The sequence below is a fragment of the Papaver somniferum genome, chromosome 7, assembly GCF_003573695.1.
Source record: "Papaver somniferum cultivar HN1 chromosome 7, ASM357369v1, whole genome shotgun sequence".
Taxonomy (NCBI): Eukaryota; Viridiplantae; Streptophyta; class Magnoliopsida; order Ranunculales; family Papaveraceae; genus Papaver; species Papaver somniferum.
In genome coordinates, this window is record NC_039364.1 from 64,745,801 (window position 1) to 64,769,651 (window position 23,851).

A 23,851-nucleotide genomic window follows, 5' to 3' on the forward strand; every position below is an offset into this window, starting at 1 on the left:
GGGTTCAACCGAGCTATGCTCTAACGTAGTGAATATCTTAAAACTGATATTGCTAAGACCAATTGGTCTGAATTGGTTAGGATTCCTTGCACCTTCAATCTTTGGCAGTATGACCAAGAAATTTGAATTCAAACCTTTAGGAATAAATTATCTTCTCCAGCGGAATTGAATAGCTTGTACAACTTCTTTATTCATAATATGCCAACAAGCTGTGTAAAACCAACCTGAGACTGCATCAGGACCAGGAGCACTATCTGGATCCATACAAAAGATAGTTGATTTAATTTCTTCTTCATCAGGAATCTTCTCTAACATTTCTTGATCCTCTCTTGTAATAATTTCAGGAATAACATTCAACAAAGACTCAGAAACTTCAACTTCATGAAATTTAAACTTATTTTCAAAATGGTTTACCAGTTTATCAGCAATTCATCCTTGGTCTGAGATAATATCTCCATTACTGTCTTCCAATTCACTTATAGTGTTTCTTGCTTGTCTAATTTTAAGCTTTGTATGAAGGAAACCAGTATTAGCAGCACCTTCTTTAATCCATCTGATTCTTGCCTTCTACTTTAGAAATGTACTGAGTTGCACTTCCTTTGAATTAAAATCATTTTGAGTGACAACCAAATTATTAAGAACTTCTTCATCAAATGGATTTTCATCAGATTTTACCATAGCTTCTTGAACTTTAACTTCTGCTTCTACAAAGCCGTTATACATTAAACGGCTAGGAAATAACAATTTATGGCTAGGAAACAAATTACGGATATGAATAACCTAGACGTAAACACTACCGTTGAATTAAATTTCGAACACAAAAGAAGATACGACTAGGAATAACCTTTCCATAAACAAACTGTTGCAGTTAGGATTTCTCAATTCCCGTCCCCATCGCCTATGTTACGGCTGGGAGTTCTTAGTGATCCCAACCGTAACCGGTATTTACGGCTGGGAAAACAAGAACTCCCAGCCGTAAGCAGTTTCAGAAACTGTTTTTTCAGACCTAAATTTTTCGAAACCAACTGAATAATCATTCAAACGCTTAAATAAAGAGTGGGTTTTTCGGTTCATACCTTATTGCAGTCATATCAGAAGTCTCGGCGGCTGGTTCATCTCCTTCACTCACTTCTTCTTGAATTTCAGTTTCATCTTCACTTTTAGAACTTGACTGGTTCAGCATGAGGTTGTTTCGACGATTGTGTCTTTTCATTTGTCTTCACCATTGTTTTATACAATTATTTAATCGGCGATGATATTTTTCTGAATCGACGATTAATCGTCTCAAACGAAGAAGAGAAGAGGAAGAAAAAAAGAGAGGAGAAGAGGAAAAGAAAAAGAAGAAGAAGAAAATAAACCGACAGGCTGGTTTAACGATTTTTAGTTTTTTTATTATTAGATTAATTAGTTAATGGAAGAATAAAAGGGTAATAAGTTAAATTTATTGAGGGTAGTTTTGAACTATTACATAGATTAGGTCCCCCATATCCACATCTTGATTATAAATATCATATTAAGCCCCCCAAAACCAATCATATTCAAGCCCCGAGTAATAAAGTTTATTTTATTAGTTTAGCTGGATGAAGCACAAATACAACTATATATGCATAAGGTCATATGCTTCGGTCTTTAATATTATCAATATATTTTTACTTTCCTTGCAGAATAACAATATACCTAAATTTTAATAAATCTGATACATGACCCAAAATAGCTATGTAATTTCATATTTTTGATATAGAATTAAAAACACTTCTTTTTTTGGCAATGTTCGCCTTTAAGAAAAACCCGTCATCAACATGGAAACACGTTAAAACATTTCTAACTATGTGTAACTACTTTACATATATAGACTTAGTAATGACGATGAGGTGTCACCCATATGGGATGAGACTTATCCAAAATGTGGAAAGGATTCTGTATCACTAAAAGGAACATTATTTAAATACCTCTTGAAATCTACCTCTTGAAATATACCCTTATTCAATTGTTAAAAATACCCTATTTTCTGAAAAATGGAAGCAACTGGCACAAGTTGCTTCCAAAAGTGGACACAACTAGCACAAATTGCTTCTAAAAATGGACACAACTTTATAAAGATTGCTTCCAAAAAGTGGAAACAACTTTCTCAAATTTGACTCCAAAAAATTTAATTTTTACGCCTCAGGGATCAAGATCAATCAAAAAGGGGCATTTATAAATCCACTAATTAAAATAGTCCAAATAGTCATGACATGGGAACAAAAAACATATGAATAGTAAACTTTTTTTGAGTTGGGAAAAATGCACTCTAAATCCCTAATCTATTGGGCCAGCTATGCTTCAAATTTTTATTTATTTGGTCAATCTATGTTTAACTGGCGGAAAATAATTAATATATTTTCATAGAAATATGTTGATTCTGGAGGAGGCTGAAAGGAAGGAAAATATTACCCGTAAGTTACGATTTTACTTTTTGTTCGGTTAAAAAACCCATAGTGCAAGGTGTCACCTTTATAGAGGGGTTTCATACACTGAGTATGGAGCTCGTAACCATAGTAGCCGGACCGTTGGTTAGTTAACATCCTCTTTCAGTTGTCAATCGATTTACTATGCAGAGGTTTGACTGATAAATCTTCACTACCTTCCCATATGATTTTATCAGGCTTAAACTTGGAACTGGAATCCTTTCATTGACGGAACAAAACTCCACTCACCATACTTGGCTTTTTGCTTTAGAGTGTGGTGAAGGAAGGAACACAAGAAATTAAAAATAAAGGAAAAGATAGTACAACATTAGTGCATGGTGAGTTTATATGGAAGTCACCACAATCAATCATTCGCCAACTTTCATCTAACCATATACAAAAATTTATAATGAGAAAAGAAGACCTTAAATGTTGTCTCGTATGGTGAGTGATTGAAACTTTCTGAGACTTTTTTCTTTCTTTTTTATTAAAGATGGCCGATGACATAAATATTTGAGTAATCTAATTAATTTGTAGTACCAACGGACCCAATATCACCACCACGGTTTTCCACCGATTAAGTTGGACGCTTAAAAAGTTTGTTATAATTAATTTCATGGTTCCCCTTGCTGCAAAATCACAATAGTCCGAAGGTTTCCTTTGCTGCAAAGTCACAAATTACCAAAAGGCACTATCGAAAGAAAACCCGAATGCTTACCTAACTTCCTAGTGCTAAATACTTCCTCCGTCTCATTAGGTCACTTATTATTAGGTCACTATTAGTACTTTCTATTTTTGGCTTTCACGGTAACGGTCTTCAACCCCACGTATTATCTTAAACAACCTTGGTCTAGGGGCGACATGGTTTAGTAGAGGGGCGGTATTCTAATAAGACAAAAAGATCATTACATGATCATTCAAGATGTCCCTTATCAAAAAATTGGAAATGACAAATTAACCCTCATAATTGATAACCTAGTTTAGTGATGATAATCAAGTTTAATGTTAATGATAACATTCACTCATATTAACTCAAAATCAAAACAAAATCAGATTTTAGAGTTTAAAAAAAAAGTTTGGAGATGATAGAGAAGTTTTAACCCAAAGTGAAGGTCAATCTCAATCAATTGAAGAAATTAACCAACAAAGTGAAAACCCAATGCCTGAAAATGACCAGGTATACTTCTAAATTAGTCCCAACTAGATTTTTGTTGCTCAAATACGTAAAAAAAAATCAATTTCTTACATTTTCAGAGTTAATTACGGTTGGCACTTCGCTCGTAACCAACCGTAATTCATAGTTACGGTTCGTAAAGATGAACTACCAACTGTAACTGGTTAAATTTGGGGAAAAACCCAGTTGTAAAACCAGTTACGGTTGGTAACTAAATGCTCGATACCAACCGTAACTCAGTTACGGTTGGTAACCAAATGCTCGATACCAACTGTAACTGAAGAAAATTTTCAGATATAAGAACATACTGTTGGTAATTGAACTATTACCAACCGTAACAACATCAAATTCTCCAGTTACGGTTTGTAATAGAGTTGAAATCAACCGTAGCTCACATAAACCCAGAAATTTGAATTTCAATTTTCACCTAAAATCCTAATTTCTGATAGAAAATAAACTTAAATCGAACAAAATAAACTAAACCCTAACTGGGTTTTTCATAATATACCTCATATAAGTCATTACATTGATTAATTTTCGAATCGCTGATTAATCGAAGACGATGAAATTTCCAGTTTTAATGGAGGTTACAGTTAATGGAGGAGAAGAGAAGATGATGAAAAAAAAACTGATTTGATTTTTTCTGATTCATTAGGTTTAAAAAAAAATGATTTGATTTAAGGTGAAAAGGGTAATCTAGTCAATTTACATTCCCTTTAGGACATCCCCTAACCAACTAAAGGGACATTACTATCACAGTGCCGCCCCTCTACTAAATCATGCCGCCCCTATACCAAGGTTGATCTTAAAACTGAATACTCCCTCCATCCGTAAATAGCGACGTTTAATTGGGGGCTCCAAAAAACAGTTATGGGCCTCACAGTACAGGACAAAAAGGGTCATGAAATAGCAATTGGTGGTTACCCCTTATCCCAATTTTTTTTAAAAGCCTAAACTACCCGTAAATCATTAGTGTTAATTGTAGGATCAGAATTTCGCGACAACGATACGCTCGCGAAATTCTTAACAACGCATTACAAAAATGTCGCAGAGCACTTTGAGAAACGACACAATAGGTGATATTAGCTTAAACATAAGAAAAATGTAATAACTTTGCGAAGATTAGAAGACTGCGAAATTAACATTTGTAATCTTGCGATATCATCGCAAGCCAGATCCGAAATTAGGGGAAATCTTAACTGTATATGAGTTGTCATCCACTAGGTAGCATCCTATATAAAGAGAAAGGTAGGAGAGAGAAAAGAAACTGGTATTATTATTATCTTCTTATTCTTCCCCAAAAACCAGAGAGAGAGAGAGATCCAAATACTCATTAATGGGTTCTCAATGTAATTCATATATAATTCAATGATCATAGTGAAACCTAACCCCATGGATGTAAATCAAATTGATCGAACCACGTAAATCTTGTGTCTCTTTACAATTTTAACATTCTTATCATCATTTTTATGTTTAGATCTACAAATTATTACAAGGGGTGTGTTGTAGGATTTCCTGCAACTACATTAATTAAGTTAATTAAGTTATTAATTAGTAGTTAGATTAAAACCAAATTTAGGGATAAATTTTTGATAAAAGATAAATTGTGTTTTTGTGTTGTGGAGAAGGAGAAGTTGAGTTTTTGGGGGGAAAGTTAGGGTTTTTTGAAATGAGTGATTCTAGTGGAGGAAATGATGTTGGTGAAGCTTCAAATAACAAACATGATTGTGTTGATGGTGAGATTATCTTGAATTCCCATTTGGATTGGATGTATGATGAAGACATGTTAGTAGAGGAAGCTCAAAATGAGGGTGCAAATGAAGATCCCATTGCTCAAAATGAAGGAACCAACCCTCAAAATGAGGAACCGAAGCTCAAAACAATCAGGTAAACATCTTATGCCCTTCGATTTGTCTGTTTGTTGCTCCAAATGGTCGAATCATCCCCACTATGGAACAACTCAGTGTAAGAGTCTTTATTGTCGGGACTATATACCCAAACGACTCTATAGAGTCGTTATTTTATTAAAACCACCAATGACGATGCAAACCTGCAACTTTTCCAGGTTATGAAAAATCGTCATGGTGGTGTGATAAACAATGACGATTCCGGATTTCTAGGTCACAGAGAGTCGTTAATTTGGTTAGTTTATTCCCGAACGACCCTAAAACCAAAAATTGTTTATAAATATATCTCTCATACTCAATGACGACCCTAACCAACCATTTTTAATATACCTTAGAGTCGTCATATATGTTGTCATACTCAATGACGACCCTGTCACTTTTCTTTCTTTTTTTTAATAATTTTTGACTTCATAGAATCATTTCATTGAATTGTAAAAGGCATATATCTTGCATATCGTTGCAATGAAGGAAATGAAATACAATAGATAATAACAGTGCACTTATACACTTAACCATAAATGGCGTAATTATACATAGTGCCTTCTAAGATAAAGTAGCAATCGTTGAACTCAAACTTTTTCCCACGAAGCACCTCATATCGCGCATACGCCTTCCCCAACTGAAAACGCAAAACAAAAACTTAGTTAGTATTGTTCAAAGATTTTAATAAGTTTTACCTCTTGTTTGAATACTTACTCTTATATCACCCAAAATATTGGGCATGGCTTCCCTTACGGCCTTCATTTCTCTTTTGAAAGCATCACATTCCAATTGTATCTCCTCGAACCGTTCCTTGACGAGTTTCAAAGACCTTGAGTTACAATTTCCGTCTAACGCCACAAAAGCGATGAATACACGGTTCCACCAAGCATCCGATGTTTGATCATTGTCTTTTCCTAGATCTTCAAAGTGGTTTGTGACTGTCAACCAAGCTCTCACAATGGCGCAATTCTCTTCGGAAGTGTAGGGAGTAGTCATAGTGTTTCCTCTTCTTTTTCCTCTTGGATGATAAATGAATGAGAATGAATGTGAAGGTTGAGAATGATGGTTTGGGTGAAGAAGGAGTGAGATTGGGCCTTTATTTATAGAAATTTACGACCCAACAATCATTTTTTTGAATTTTTAACCGTTGCTCGACTCAACCATATTTGGTGAATTCAAAATTCACATTAACTGCTAAGTGGGTCGTTACCAGACAAATTAACAAACTGACGACGCTTGCATATTCATAGAGTCTTCATTAGTCATACTAATTGTATGACAACTCTAATATCAAAAAATCTCTGTGTTAAATAACTTTTAGATTCGTTAAAATATGGCTTTCTCCAACAATTTGAAACAATCTATAAAGTCGTCACTCGTATATTTACAATCCCTGACGACCCATTTTGGGAATTCTATTTACTGAATCAATATTTGAATTAATGCATTTTATTGAATCCGAAAAAGAACATACATGTACAACGAAATAAAATAGAAGGAAAACACATAAAATAGTTCACTACATTGCGCTTGAAAATCTAAACGAGTTTAATCATATGCGTCGAATTGCCATTCACTTTCCCTTAAGAGACGATAGCAGTCCTCGTGCAAAAACTCATGGCCGTACTTTAATTTGTATTGGCTGCGACCCAAAGAGTACTGGAAAAACAATTTTTTTTATAAGTTAGTGTTGTTGAATAAAAACAGTGTGTAACAATAATTTTTGATGAACGACCAATTGATTCACAAACTTACTCTATCCATTCGAGGTTCGTTGGGAAGAGCGTCAGCCCGAGCTTTCAATTCGTCTCTCAGCAATACACATTCATTATATAAATACGTACCTTTCCCTTATCTGCTAGAGCGTCCTTCTATAACGATTTATGTTTAGTGCTTTAAAAACCTTAAATACATGTTTCCACCAACCATTGGATGTTTGATCCATGTTAAGGTACAGATCTCTGGTTTGGTCGTGGTTACTGCCGACCCAGTGCGTTCTTTCAAAGTCGTGCTTCGTGACCATGATGTGTGCTCTAACAATAGCAACATCTTCTTGATTATTGAACGGAGTTTGAGCCATTTTTAGTGTTTGAAAGTAATGGGTGACTGACTTGGGAAGATTGAAAGTGATGGGTGAATAACTTTGGAAGAGACAGGTCTCTTTTTATAGGAAAAAGTACCCAATGGCTAGTTTATTTTGAAAATCTATTCCATGTTTTGGAAGAGAGTTAAAGATTTTTTTAACGGGCGAACCGGGAATCCCAACAACCGCAAGTGGAGACACTTGGATTTTTGATTCAACTACATGAAAAGTTCAATGCGAGAGTATGTTAAATTTAGGAATATGGTGTACGAACATCATCCACAAGCTCCTCTTAGGGAAAAAGTAAGTAATCCAATAATATTCATCGTTAAAAGTTCGCATCGTTAAAAGTTCGCATACTAAAGTTTAAGAATTCATTGAATTTCATCTTGAACGTTTCAATGGGCTATGGAGAATTCGTAATGGGGAAAGTAAGTTCATTCACCACAAATAATATACCACATTGTACCGACGTGCTAGGAGGTTCACCGACGAACATTTGATGTGTCGGATTCTAAAATACCCATATTAACTCTTATGTAATGCGAGATTGATGTAATGTTATTTTCTTAATGAAATCAAAGTCCATTTCTGTTCCAATTTAAAGTTTCAAAGCTGGATCCTCCACTTATAGAATATACCTAATAACGACTCTATCATAATTTTCATAATAGCCCTCATTTTTAGAAGGTCGTTAATCCACCAGTTTAACATATGACGACTCTCCCTTAGAGGGTCGTTACTCTGATAAGAAAAATATTGACGACTCTGAGAGGTCATTTTCTTGTTGATCTACTGGATGTTTTGGATCCACAGAGTCGTTAGTTTACAATTTTAATATAATCACGACTCTTTCTATATGGTTAGAGTCGTTAACCTGCAAAGTATTACACTGACGACTCTACATAATTTCTACAATCATTTGAAGAAAAAAAACTTTTAAACATCCTTCTAAATTCTTAAGAAAGCAAAAGTGTTTTAACAAATCATCCAAACCAAACACATAGTATCTAGGAAACATGAGTTCAAGTCGACAATCCTAAAAGAAAAATAAAACCAAGTTCATCCATTAAAACTATAAAACATCTCCTCACCCACGAGTACCACCTCGACCTTTGCCTCGACCTTTGCCTCGACCTCCGCTTCGACCTCTCTAACTGTCCTGACTTGATGATGACTTGCTTCTCTTAGAAGGACCCTGTGTTGGGCTTCCCCTTGGAGAACCACCTTCTTCTCAGATAGCTTGTTCATCATCATCTTCGCTTCCTTCACCCCGTTCAGCACGTTCTTGTCTTAATTGGCTAGTTGTTTTCCTGGTCCTCTTACATTGCTTAGCCATATCAGCAAAAATTTTCTTCGCTTGTAGATTTTCAATGTGATTGCAGTAATCAACGTACTTACGATGTCGCTCAGGTTCTACCACTTCTCCTTTGTCGGTCGTGTAACAAAATGCCTTGATAAGAATCTTCATTCGTTCCCTCTATTTGCATTCAAATACCAATGCATATTAACAAGCTTATATTTGTAGGTAAATGAATAACAAAATTACAAAGCAAAATACTTACCACAAGCTTAAGAATGGTAGAATCATCTCTAGTGTCAGATGTAGAAGCCGAGGAGGATGCCTTGTTGCTCTTCTTACCGGTAGTAGTATCTATCTGTATCACCCGGGGGTGAGGAAGCCTTCATACCATGGCATGTAATCTTCACTTACCTCGTGGAATTCATTCACATGCTCCCAATAATATATATACCCTCATGTTACCCTTGTGCCTATCATTCCAATGCTTGGCCTCAGGCATAGGTTCATAAACAACGTTCAACGTTTTTCCGTCCGCATTGCATTTTTCTAATTTATGTTTGAACGGTGGTACATAGTCCTCATTGGGTGAATCTTGAATATACCCAAGATGACGCATTATTCTATTTGGATTATACATTGAATATCGGTAAGGGTAAAACAAAGGTGATAGACGCATTTATGTGTCTAATTTTTCCTTAATGTTTCGTATTGTTAGTGCTCGTTTTTGTCCTTATTATGGTCTTTTGTGTGTTTGTAGGTATTTTTTTGGAAATAAATATTGTTGGAAAATTCGACTCGAAAAGTTGCTCGGTGCACCCCCGGAGGACATTTGTTATACGGACCCTCACTTTGGATAAGGGGTAACCTAATTACTAAGGGGAACCCCATTCCTAGGCAGCTGCTAATCGCACCCCCGGACTGGATAAGGGGCACTCATCTTCTATAATTTGAATTTTTGTTTTGGCGGGAAACTGATTTCTCACCTGCAACATATTCTGTATCGGATTTGGAGGAGCTGCAGTGAGACTCAATGGTTGAATTTGCACGGGAAGAGTTGATTGAGCTTAACAGGACTGGTAATGAGTTTGGAATCGATTAAAATTGGTTGTAATGTCCGTTGGAAGGAAACAGAGGTTCACGGGAAAAATATTACACGGGATTTTCTGGATTTCGTTTGGAGAGCTTCTGGTGAGATTTAATCGTTGGATTTAGTTGGATTGGGCTTTATGGAGTTAAACAGGACTGGTAAGGTCTTTAGAATCGACCAGATATTGCTAGATGATTGGAGTTTAATCCAAAACAGGGAAAGAATATTCACGGATAAAAATACTCGAGAGTTAACTCTATCTGGCGTGTTTACAGCGTGTCCCACCTCTTCTGAGACATGTTTTCAATAACATGGAGTGTGCTGAGCTGCAAAAGATGCGTGAGAATCAAAAACAGAGGAGAAAAAGGAAAGTTTTCTTTGTGTGATGACAGTGGAGAATAACGAATTAAAGAGAGAATATTCTGCGTTAAACAAGGAGATTTGGAGGCTGTCGAGTATAAATAAGATGATGGGATGTCAGAGAGAGGGGGGATGGAGAGTGAGGGGAAGAAAATAGAGGAGTTTGATCAAGTTGCAGAGTTGTTTCTGCTGCTGCAGAAACCCTAGAAGACGAAGAACATAAGACCCACGGAGAGCAGTCGTTTATGTTACAGTGAATGCGACACAACAAGGCAGGCTTATTTGCTACAGATTTTGCGACACAGAAACGAGGGTCTTAGAGCAACAGTATCATAGACACATACTGTGGGTCGTTCTGGTTTGTAACAAATATAATTGTTACAAACCCGATTTTAATTGTTGTTCCTCCTTTTTCATCCTTGTAAGCACCTTTTTTAGCAATTAAAAATTCCTTTGAGTGTGTTTTCATCATGAGAAGCTAAACCCCACCACCGGGACAACGGAGGAAGTAACTTTTCATGATTGTGGTAAATGAATTAATTCTTTTATTGACTTTTTGCATAGATTTAATTGCTTTATGATTTCTATTAATTACTTGTTATTTTGTTAGATGTCGCATGCTTAGTTTTAATTACTTCAGATGCGTCATGCTTTTAACTTACAAATAATATTTTACGAAATCTATTTTTGGCAAAGAACTAGAGTCACAACTTCTTTTGTTTGAGCTATATTGTCTAGAAGTAATGACTGAACCACAACAATATGAAAAGTAGTGGAATCCCGAGTCCCGGTCTCTCTTCATCCTGTGACAAATTTTGTATATTTATTTTTCCTTATTTTCTTTATTAAGTCTTAAAAAAAATTCTTAACAAATCTGAGTGAACGAATTATCTTACTACAAATCAATTGAAAAACACATTAATTTTTGCGCCGCCGACGCGGATTTGTTTATAGATTTGTTTTTAGGTTTTATTTTATTTGTTCTTTTTTACGCGTTTTGGTACTTTTGTTTGCTTTCATATTTGGATCTAAGCTAAAGAAAAAGAGAAGTGCTGAAAAGAAAGGCGAATCCCAAAAAGGAAAGAAAAGAGAAATCCAAAAGGAGTGGAGAAGAAGATTTTGTAAATAATTTTTATTTTATTTTTTTAGAAACTGTAATTAAGTTTTTTTTTATTTTTGTAAAGTTTTTTTTTGGACATTTTTATTTTTGGACATTGGACATTTTTTTTTTTTTAAAACCCTACGGAAGGGTACTTTTAAATAAACTGTTTGCAGAGAAGGACGACGATTACGATATCGCCTCGGCCCCTCGGGTTCGTACATGACATAGGAGTCTTGGCCCGAGTCGACTTCAACGGTTCATCCCCCGTCTGGAACGGGAGGTAAGAATTCTAAACACCCGCGAATCCCCTGTCAGCGGGTTTACTGGATGATTTTGTATGCTTATATGTTGAGGACCTGAAATCGGATTTAATTTTCTAGTAAAGGGAAAGGCCTGGCCAAATCAAGATAAGGACTCGGATTTCATCATCGTTTCCTTCTTGCCCGCCTTAGGAACAGGTAACCTACGCGAACCTAAGCCTTAAAATTTGGACTAGAACGAGACCGATAGGGTAACGAGCTTAATAAGAAAGTCATTCGAAAAATATTGGTTATTCTTTTAAGCATACTTCGAAGTTCATGATGGTTTCTGTGAGTTGAATGCGTGACTGCGCCGCCTTGTAATGCGGTGAGGCCTTGGGTATCAAAGCTCTACACAGCTTCCCTCGCCTCTATTCAACTTACTTTGACTCGGATTGATTCCAGAGGGGTTTTCTCAAATTGTAACGAATTCCCTTTCGAAGTATTAGAAGCTGGTCTAGAAACAATCTAAGTGGAGCCATCATGCCTTTTTTTTGCTAGATAAAATAGGCTTGTTGTGGTCGAGTCAGCCTTCTTTGTATTTGTTTAGAATTCCCTTGCAGTTAGGATGTCGAAATGGTATTATAATAGCCAATACAATGAGTATCCGACTGAGCAGCTTAGAAATTATCCTTTTTATGACCATAGTGTGAATAGTGATTGGGAACGCGAAACCTTTGAAGGTTATGGTTCATACCATTTTGAGCCCAATTACTATCCACATACCCACAGGTCATACGAGCAAAAAAATACTTCTATTTCTCTAGAAGAGTCTCTCAAGAGTTTCAATGAGTCAGCACGGAAGTTATTTATGAAAGATACTTATAGTATTATTCTCCCAGAAGAGTCCGTAGATCAGTCAACTAAGATATTTCTAGAAGAGACCCTCAAGCAATTTACTGAGAGTACAAATAGGATTGTGGAAAAAATTGCTCAGGATAGTCTTAATTTCCAGTGTAGTTTCCCCAATACCACCCTCGAAAATAAGGATAATTTTTATTCACATAATCAAGATGACGAGGTTAGAATTGGTAACACTACTTGTTTTGATAAGGTTCTATCATTTTCATGTTATTATAGTGATGATTATGATGAGGATAGTATTTATGAAGAACATGAAATATGTAGGCATAGGATCAGGTTACTCCGGTTGAGCTTTATAATGATCGTGTTATTTCTAGTACAAATCCAAATAATTTTAATAATTATTCACCTATTCAAAAGGATGTGGATTTGACTAGAGATACCACCATTTTAGACGATGTAGTTCATGATCCTTTAGCCTGCAGTATGTTGGATAATCCATTATTTGATGTGCCTATCAGTGAATCGGAGGAGGTAACTATGATTAAAACCTTAGTTGATGAGCCTTTATATGAAACTTTCTCTGATAATCCTTTATATGATTGTGATGATGGTTTAGAGGAAAGAGTTTACCCTGAGAATACTTTTTTAGAATCTAGCGATTTAGAAACACTAGTCTTAGAAGATGATAAACTCGTAGAAATGAGTGAGGATGAACCCAACTTAGAAGAATCTATTGACCATTTCCAGGAATCTGATGACCTAGAAATTAGGGAAGTTGTGACTAGTCTTTCTAGAGACACAGAAAACTCTAAGTTTGGGGGTGATTATCATTCTCCGTGTGCTTTAACTCTTAAGTACGCTCCTGTAGGACTTGACATTTGTGCCTCAACCATCTTACAAGATTATCTTCATACACGTTTTCCCGAACCTAATGACATCCAGAAAGAAGCTCAGTTGTTAGAAACTCATCCTATGGTTGATGTGGTTAACCCAGGCTATGATACCAAGATTGACTTTGTTTTCCCACCAAAAACTTTTCTTCCAATTGTGGGAACTTTTGATTTTAAGATGTGTCGGTTATTAAGTTTTGAGACTAAACCTAATCACTTTGGGATATTAGGGTCGACACATTTTCTTAAGGAAGACCACCTCTTTCATTGTGGTCAGCTGTGTGAGTCAAATCTGATTGACTTAGAGGATCCCCAGTTATTCAGGTTGTTGTTATGTGCTTCTAAGTTCTTAGTTGAGTTTTTCCAGACTCTAATACCTGAACCGGATCTTAGCTTTGAGGAAATCCAACCGATGAAAACATGTTATCTAGACCGAGTTATAGAACCTGAACCTGAGCCACAACTAGATGTAGTTGTCTTAAACAAGGGTATGTTCGGTATCTTTTTGGTATGTTGCAGTTTCCTCTTCTTGTGGGTAATACTTTTTGATCCAGATGACCCACAGTTATTCCGGCTACTTCTATATGACTCTATGAGGTGACTAATTCTTCCAATGCCTGGCTGAAGACTTTAAACTTAGCACTTCTTGGGAGGTAACCCAATATTCTTGCGACACGATAATATGTTTCCTTATCTCTTTTGCTTCAAGTGGTAACAGTTTCTCCTTGTTCATGCTTTTAATTTTATCTTTAGAACATTGAGGACAATGTTAGATTTAAGTTTGGGGGTATTTTAGTCGCATTTTTGAAACTTCTAGCGTCACATGGTATCCGGTTAGCTAAGTTTACATATTGTTTCTCACCGAAAAGATAGAAATTGGAATGCTAGAGATAACAATCTATTGAGACATTAGAGAAAAAGACATTGAGATCCTTGAAATTCAGGAGAGAACTTGTTCCTTTTAGAGGGTAACCGTGATGGACCTAACCATCCATGATGGAAAGGCAAGTAGGTCAAGAAATGCCATAAAGATAAAGCAACCTCACAATGTAGTCTTAGTTACTGGATTACGACTCTCTCTCAGTAGAAACTTATCATCATCAACAAGCTGAGCAACATCAAAATTTATGAAGAAAGTTGAAGACATTTAAGGTTTAGAAGCAACAATAGAAAAGAATAATTCAAAAAAAAAAATCAAAGTTGAAGACTTAGTTACAAAAAGTTATAAGAGCAAATGATATAAGTTGTTGAAGTTCATGATACCAAGACATCACAAGTTGCGAACATCCAAGTTCTAAAGTCCTTCTATCATGGCCATTTAAATTTTTGTCTTGTTATTTTTGTGTTGAAAAAAAAATGAAATGAAAAATGAAAAATGAAAAAAAATCATTGTTACGTTTTGTTCAATAAGGCCAAAGGGAAGTAGAAATTTATAAGTCAAGCAAGAAATCGAAGAGAAGAGTTAATTGTCAAGGTTCTATGAGGTTCGATAGTTTATCATCAACAGTTGAAGACCGAAGAAGAAGTTGTTTCTACTGAGCACTATGAGAGAGTCGAAGAAAGATACATTTGGTTGCTTTGTTAGTCCGTTTTCAATCTGGCACAAGATCTTTCTAGCGCTGGTTTAACTCATCACACGTAATTAGTCCAGCTGTGTAGCAGATGTCCCTCTCATCTTTATCTCTCTCCTAATCTTATCCAGCTGTAAATCAGCGGACGCATCTTACAATGTTTACCTAGCTGTGTAGCGGATATCTCTTTATCTAGCAGTGTTGCGGATGTGTCTCCCCTTTTCTTTAGTCAGCTTTAGAGCTGGCACCTTTAATTTCTCTAGCATTCTAGTTACTTGGAGAAAGGTTGAGAATATGTATGTCCTCATAGCTCTTTGGATACTTGTGACCAAGTAGGAGTAATGGTTTTGTGGGTACACCTGGTAAACCCTCCCGAGATTAACTCGGTTTTATTTTTTTATTAGTTTTGCTCGAGGACTAGCAAATAATAAGTTTGGGGGTATTTGATAGACGCATTTATGTGTCTAATTTGTCCTTAATGTTTCGTATTGTTAGTGCTCGTTTTTGTCCTTATTATGGTCTTTTCTGTGCTTGTAGGTATTTTTTGGAAATAAATATTGTTGGAAAATTCGGCTCGAAAAGTTGCTCGGTGCACCCCCGGAGGACATTTGCTATATGGACCCTCACTTTGGGTAAGGGATAACCTAATTATTAAGGGGCACCCCATTTCTAGGCAGCTGCTAATCGCACCCCCGGACTGAATAAGGGGCACTCATCTTCTACAATTTGAATTTTTGTTTTGGCGGGAAACTGATTTCTCACCTACAACATATTCTGCTTCGGATTTGGAGGAGCTGCAGTGAGACTCAATGGCTGAATTTGCACGGGAAGAGTTGATTGAGCTTAACAGGACTGGTAACGAGTTTGGAATCGATTAAAATTGGTTGTAATGTCCGTTGGAAGGAAACAGAGGTTCACGGGAAAAATATTACACAGGATTTTCTGGATTTCGTTTGGAGAGCTTCTGGTGAGATTTAATCGTTGGATTTAGTTGGATTGGGCTTTATGGAGTTAAACAGAACTGGTAAGGTCCTTAGAATCGACCAGATATGGTTAGATGATTGGAGTTTAATCCAAAACAGGGAGAGAATATTCACGGATAAAAATACTCGAGAGTTAACTCTATCTGGCGTGTTTACAGCGTGTCCCACCTCTTCTGAGACATGTTTTCAATAACATGGAGTGTGTTGAGCTGCAAAAGATGCGTGAGAATCAAAAACAGAGAAGAAAAAGGGAAGTTTTCTTCGTGTGATGACAATGGAGAATAACGAATTAAAGAGAGAATATTCTGCATTAAACAAGGAGATTTGGAGGTTGTCGAGTATAAATAAGATGATGGGATGTCAGAGAGAGGGGGGATGGAGAGTGAGGGGAAGAAAATAGAGGAGTTTGATCAAGTTGCAGAGTTGTTTCTGCTGCTGCAGAAACCCTAGAAGACGAAGAACATAAGACCCACGGAGAGTAGTCGTTTATGTTACAGTGAATGCGACACAACAAGGCAGACTTATTTGCTACAGATTTTGCGACACAGAAACGAGGGTCTTAGAGCAATAGTATCAGAGACACATACTGTGGGTCGTTCTAGTTTGTAACAAATATAATTGTTACAAACCCGATTTTAATTGTTGTTCCTCCCTTTTCATCCTTGTAAGCACCTTTTTGAGCAATGAAAAATTCCTTTGAGTGTGTTTTCACCATGAGAAGCTAAACCCCACCACCGGGACAACAGAGGAAGCAACTTTTCATGATTGTGGTAAATGAATTAATTCTTTTATTGACTTTTTGCATATATTTAATTGCTTTATGATTTCTATTAATTACTTGTTATTTTGTTAGATGCCGCATGCTTAGTTTTAATTACTTCAGATGCGTCATGCTTTTAACTTACAAATAATATTTTACGAAATCTATTTTTGGCAAAGAACTAGAGTCACAACTTCTTTTGTTTGAGATATATTGTCTAAAAGTAATGACTGAACCACAACAATATGAAAAGTAGTGGAATCCCGAGTCCCGGTCTCTTTTCATCCTGTGACAAATTTTGTATATATATTTTTCCTTATTTTCTTTATTAATTCTTAAAACAAATTCTCAACAAATCTGAGTGAACGAATCATCTTACTACAACTCAATTGAAAAACACATCAAAAGGGTCATGGTAATATACAAGATCTTGGATTCCTTCATCCCTATCTTCCTTATGCGGATCAAATTTTACCTTTTTGGCTGTCATGTGGTCCAATTTATAGCACATGGCTATCAAGTCTTCTTTTTGCGATTCCTCCTTATCCTGAGACCCACCGAACTTGTATCGGGTTCTTCTTGGTTTAGTAATGTCCCATGTTGACTCCAATTCGATGTCTTCATCGTCTTTGATCAATGAAGGAAAATGCTCGTAAATCCACACCTAAAATAACTCCAAAATAATAAAAAAAATACAATAAATCTTAAAATAAGAGACAAAAAATAATACACACACCAAACAATTCTAATGACTCCAATTACCTGAAGTAGAGCCAAATTCCCGTTAATTTGAGAAATTCGTTCCCGGGATGCCTTTGCTAGCTGTGCATTCAAATGTGCCCCTATGGCAGTCCCCCACGAGTACCTACTCACCTCGTCCAATGGATCCAAAAGATGTAGAAGGTTGACGCTGACTCTGTTTCCTTTGCTATCGGGAAATATAACAGAACCAAGGACGTACAACAGATAAGCGGCCGCCGTAGTACGAACTTCTAAATCAGAGAGGAGATTATTGTCTCCGTCTTTCTCAAGTGAACCAACATACATCTTTCTAAGGGGATTAAGCTTGAATTCTTTCTTTGGGTACTTCTTTCCCGGGATGAATTGCACATATGTCGTCGCTTCATCCCAACCAAACAACTTCAAGTTGAGTGCATAAATTTCATTCCAAGGTAGGTTTTTCTTGAACTTGTCACCGGTTGATTTTCCTTCCACTTGCAACCCTAAAATATGTCCTGCATCGTCTGGAATCACTGCCATCTCGCCAAAAGGAAATAGGAATGTATCGGTTTCACCATAAAACCTCTCGGTGAAACATGATACTGCCACCTTGTCATACGTAATGACGGAGTTCTCAACCGCAACATACAAACCTGACTTTTCAACAATCTCTCTCACTCTTGCACATTCACCTTCTATCGGCCATTTTGACATTTTTACATATGAAGATTGGCGTCTAAAAAGACGTGTGGCATTCTTATGATCCTACAAAAGAGAAGCAATTAAAAATCATAAATAAAAAACTTAATATCAACAAATCACATGAAAAGCAAAGTTTCGATTGTTACGATTGTCTCATAGATGGTACGATCTCAGCTACTCTTATATCCAAATAGAACTTCGCAGCCATCTTTAAGTTCTCCTCTAGCTTTCCCACCACAAAGACGTTCCAGCTGCAAATATTGGGCAGGAATGTGTCTCACACTAGGTGCATTTGGACCTGACTTCTTCTTCTTATCTTGTACAGCCGGCTGTTGTTGCTGCTCCTCCTCCTCCTCATCCTCCTCCTCCTCCTCCTCCTCCTCCTCCTCCTCCTCATCCACATCATCACCACCAGCACCTTTACCATCATTACCATCATCACCATCACCCTCCTCATCACCACTACCACCACCATTTCCATCCTCCTCCTCCTCCTCCTCATCATCATCATTACCTTCATCCTCCTCCTCCTCAATCTCCAAATCCTCCTTACCATCACCTCAACCATCACCACCTTTACCATCATTACCGTGACAGATCAGAAAATTTGTGCTCCCAACGAGTCGGGTTACGACCCGCTTGGCAAGCTCAGACCTCTGATACGCCACTCAAGGAACCATTATTACCAATTTTAGGGACCGATTTGATCTTTTACCGGGCAAATGTCCATCGCTACCGTTAAGGGTTTCATAATTGATTTTGAAGGGTCATCGAAACCAACCAATGAACTTCATCATTTTACTGTGAGGATACAATATCTCTTGTCAGGGTAGTCCGATACCAGTCACCGTTATCAAACAAACGGTCTTCCGGGTTGCCACCCGTGGGTGGGGTGCCAATTAAGGCCTGACAGAACGCGCCGTTATCAAGCAAACGGTAATTCAGTGCTAGGATAGTCCGATACCAGCCACCGTTATCAAACAAACGGTCTTCCGGGTTGCCACCCGTAGGTGGGGTGCCATTTCTGACATGGCAATTCAGAGTACTTGGTCAAGTTCAACAGACCATCTTTTCCAAATGATATAAACTACAATGAGTGAGTAATCATTTCCATATCGATGGTACGAACTTCCATCATATGAAGCAACCATCCTTCTCATATCACATGAGTTACCTCTTATGATAATAACCATTGCTTAACTTGCAAACCTAGACAGATGATATGAATTACCTCAACCAGCAATAATCATCTCTTGTCTTATGGATTGTACAATAATCAGATGGTATGAACTATCTCAGAGAGCCAGTTATCATCTCTTCAATACGTAGTATGAAGAGCCAAAACTACAACTACCTCTTACCAACAATACATATATTTCCAAGACTGCAATTATCTCTGAATGGATGGTATGAACTGCCAAGCAGCAACCAACCCATCCCAGACAATATGAACAATCTCACAGAGATGTGCTGAACCGCATAGCGGCTGCCTACGTACCCTCTCTGTTGCTCGAAGGGATCAAGCACAACCGTAGTTCGTCTATATTTAGATAGTATGAACTACCGATGTCGGTAACAACTATCTCTTATCATCTATCAAGTAAACTGATTAAGGAATATGTATAAGCAGACATACATGAGAAGCATAACCCAAAATGTGGACATTGACCCTTCCATCACTTCACAATCAGATTATATAAGGGTCTAAGTCCGAGTAACCACGACTACTAAAGTTACAACTGCATTTCTTGTTGGTATTGAATTACTACTAATATCTAAGCCGGCTATACTCATAGATTAATTCATAATAAATAACTTGATTGTAGTAGGAGCAAGTTACCAAAATCAGACTTGGCATCTTTGAAAAAAAAACGAGTAAGCTAGTAGACTTGTTACTGACATCTACACTCCAAATAAAAAGAACTACTCAAATGAAGTGTCCAAAATGCCAAGCACCGTGTTTCACATTCAAATATCAGTGAGAGCGATCGCCATAGTCAGTATGTGGTATTTTAACAATAAAAATACAATTAATGTTATGTTTATGTTGTGTAGCTTGGTCGAAATGAATTGAAGAAATGAGTCACTCCCTTGGATCGAAGTCGATATTCGGGCATGGGACCATAAAATGTGAAAGTTAGAACCCGTGTATGACATCCCATAAAAATGCAATAGGAATGAAAATAGATACAACCAAAAGAAAGTAACATCGCAAGCACGAACACCCCCCGTGATCTTGCATAAGTTGCCAGCATCCACTGGTTTTAGCAAAATTCAAAGTTCAATCTCCAGAAATGTAACTTGTGTTCATCTGCACCAGATCTCTGAACAAAGGAGATCGGAATATTAAAAACGTAATACAAATGAGAGTGGTGGTTACATCTACCATATCATTTTATTCGCCGTGCTTTGGCACAAAAATCTACAAGGTCAAGTCTAGATAAAAACTAAGACTAGTGTATTTGCACTGACATTTAGTATGTGATAAAAGTGCCGTTTAAGTTTAAAGACAGTACTCCACCATCCTTATTCGGTAACCCAGAAATATACCAAAAATAGCATAACATCTCGCTACAAAAATGGCCAATAAGATTCTTTGATCAGTTCACATAAAAATATAAACGAGACCAAAGAATAGAAGTTAATAAGATTTAAAAGCACCAAGTCGACATCACCTGGTAACCTAATGCAATACCAACCCATATGTGACTTAACTTAGCTTGTATCCAAGATACCAGTACATTTTCAACTGTGTCCCTAAGAGTGACACCAATATCACTTTATCCTACACCGGCTGTACGCGCTAGCCATCAAAATGCATTCTTAAGCGTCGACTATCTAGAAATTCTATCACTTACACAGGAATATATACGACATGATAAATCAATTTAGATGCCACATAATTTGTGCAGAAAGAGCACCACTAATTGACGATCCCGTATAATCGAACTCAATTTCTTAATCACTATAGAAGACTACCATACACATGCCATCGGCTGAGTGAAAATGGAGATAGTCCTGACAAATCAAATGGGCTATCTAACAATAAGACATCAATCATATTTGTCTTTACAGATTAAGACAAAGATAGACTACCAATAATCTAATATTAAGAATCAAGTGATAACATCTCTAGTCGTCTGTTTTTGCACTTCTTATAAGCCATAATGATATTTAGCTGAGTCTGACATTCAAAGGAAATGAGTAGTGTGAACTTCACTTAGACTAGGTTGGGGACTTCCCCATTAAACCTGAACTCATAATAATAGGATCTCACTTTGAAATTAGCTACTGTATCCATAGCCAACAGTTTTGGGATAGCTAAGCGATATATATTTACTAGAGAACAACTAATAAGAGAATTGAAATATGATTAATTCTAACCCTTCCTAACATGTTAGAACTTAGTGATATTACTTTCATTTTGCATTATGTCTTAGAAAGCCTTAGTCTGCTGGTGCTCTAGCCTGCAGTAAAAACGGTAGTAGCTAGTGTCATTGAAATAAAACAAAAAAATCTCTTTCCCGTTTCAGCTTAAGAAACTTAATATTGTCTTTCCTTACAAATGTAAGAATTTCTCATGCCATCTCTTTGGACATCAGAACATACACTAATACAGGCTCACCTTACTCATTTATCTAAGTAAGACACTACTATTTAAAATGGCATCATCGAATACCAAAATGATAACTATAAAACAAAAAAATGGAAACAACAGTAATGTGAGCAAACAGTTAATGTAAGGTAAGGACACCGCCATGAAATGTATAGAAATATAACATTAGGCCACCAGTCTCCAGCTTTCCCAACTCTACAATTTCAGTTTCTAGCACAACTTAAAATTATGCACACTGATATGGAAACTCAACTGACATTAAAAGATAAAGATGACATATTACTGTAGAACCAAGACAAGAAGAAATTCACAGCTAAATGATATCGCTACGAAATTGATATAATTGCCTTGACTCACAGTTAAACCATGCTATAATATCATTTAAATTGAATCTCAATCATTCAATTTTAAGTAAAACCCTAAATCGGTATGATCCCTAACTTCCCTGTTTTACAACAACTCCAAATTTGAGGGAGATCATGGCCAAGTGTTGAATCCCAACATTTATCATGGGTGATAGCACAAAACTCAACAATCGGTAAGAACTACTTTAATCAGTTGAGTGAAAACTGGTTACCTTTCCAAATTCAGAGAACGTCAAGAGAATTTTCTTACACCGCCAACCAACATAAACGGCATCAGTAGTTTGATATAGCTATGTCTCAATCGAGTTCACTGATTGAGATTTTTTATTACGTTTCTTTTAATTTCCGAAGAAAGCAGAAAAATCACCAGGAGAAAGTGAAGAACAAAACTATGACTCCCCCAGATATATTTCTTTCACCGGACAAAACAAAAGGAACTAAGAATTTTAGGTCTAAATGCAGACACGTGGTGAAAATTGAAGGACAAGTGTAGAGACATGTAAAATATTACTAGGGAACCTAGTGGTGGGATCAAAAGCAAGTTTGCTATTTTAGCACTAACAGATTATGACCAAGTCACTCCAAAATGTTGCATACACTAAAGCATTAGTTTCTGGGTCACTCCAATTGCAAAAATCTGACTAACGGGTTAAGTTAAACTCGATAAAAAGTTTGAACTCTCACAATTACCATCTTCATCATCCTCATTAACAGAATATTCACCTTCCATAGGAATTTTTTCTTGTTCTTCTTCCTCATCGCTTCCAGAAACAGACACAACAGTAGAGGATGAAGTCGACGAATCCGAAGACTCATTACCTTTATCTCTGGGTTCATTGATAGAGAAGTATACCTCACTTGGCCGTTTTCCGCGTAATGGACCGGCAAGTAAATATTTTTCATGGCGGGGAGGTTTTGAAGGAGGAGTTACCATGAGATTCTTATCTTTCGTCTTGCTACAATAGTCCAAAGACAAAAAAAAAAAAGATAAACCAATAAGGCATCATTTTCATTGTCTCAGATTTAGGGTCGTCAATAAAAATATGATAAACATAAACGACCCTTCAACACATATGACGACTCCAAACTAAACCATGACGATTCTAAAATACCAAATGACGACTCTAATGCTTCTGGATGACGACCCTATCGTTTTTTTTGGACAGAAAATAAGTTTTTTTTAAGTATAGAGTCGTTAGGGTATAAAAAAGGGTCGTCATGAAAAATCGTTAATGGTTTATATATAAAACTTAACGACTCTATCATTATTTTGGACAGAGAGGTAGTTTTGCATAGTGTAGAGTCGTTTAGCCAAAAAATAGGTCGTCAACTAGAATCGTTATCGGGGTACTTAAAAAATGGACGACTTTAATCTAGGGCAAAATTCCGGGAAACCTATTTCTAGGGTCGTTATCTCCCTCAGCATAAACATTAACGATTTTTCATAATATGAACATGCAGATGAAAAATCGTTAGGGAATAAGGACTTCGACTATGACGATCCTAGAACTGAAACTGCAATTTTTCAGTTTAAAACCTAATTTTTCAATCAGAAAATCAAATCAAACGCGAACCCGAGTTATATTAGGGGGTTATAGTTCACATACCTTCTGATTGGAGCCATACGTTTCTCCGATTCCGCCTTTTTTCATTTTGTCCCTCCTTTTACATAAACCCTAGTGTTTACTACCTC

The 23,851-nt window shown here is 36.6% G+C and overlaps 1 protein-coding gene and 1 long non-coding RNA gene across 2 annotated transcripts; both read right to left on the reverse strand.

The window, feature by feature from the left end:
* Nucleotides 1-17,085: 17,085 nt before the first annotated feature.
* On the reverse strand, nucleotides 17,086-18,494 carry LOC113293017 (protein MAINTENANCE OF MERISTEMS-like). The gene is made up of 3 exons (XM_026541799.1): nucleotides 18,324-18,494; nucleotides 17,518-18,240; nucleotides 17,086-17,419 (listed from the first exon to the last, which is right to left on the reverse strand). The coding sequence occupies exons 2-3, from the start codon at nucleotides 18,187-18,189 to the stop codon at nucleotides 17,141-17,143; spliced, it is 951 nt and encodes a 316-aa protein (XP_026397584.1). The 5' UTR covers nucleotides 18,190-18,240; nucleotides 18,324-18,494; the 3' UTR covers nucleotides 17,086-17,140.
* Nucleotides 18,495-20,036: 1,542 nt separating this feature from the next.
* Nucleotides 20,037-22,588, reverse strand: LOC113297490. The gene is made up of 2 exons (XR_003333504.1): nucleotides 22,371-22,588; nucleotides 20,037-20,501 (listed from the first exon to the last, which is right to left on the reverse strand). It is a non-coding gene; the product is annotated as an uncharacterized LOC113297490 (long non-coding RNA).
* Nucleotides 22,589-23,851: the final 1,263 nt, after the last annotated feature.

Bases quoted from the DNA above. Each gene is read 5' to 3' on its own strand.
- LOC113293017 (XM_026541799.1), bottom strand. From the start codon at position 18,189: ATGTCAAAATGGCCGATAGAAGGTGAATGTGCAAGAGTGAGAGAGATT. The intron at 17,420-17,517 runs GTAATTGGAGTC...GAGTTATTTTAG, and splicing joins GGAATTTGGCTCTACTTCAG to GTGTGGATTTACGAGCATTT.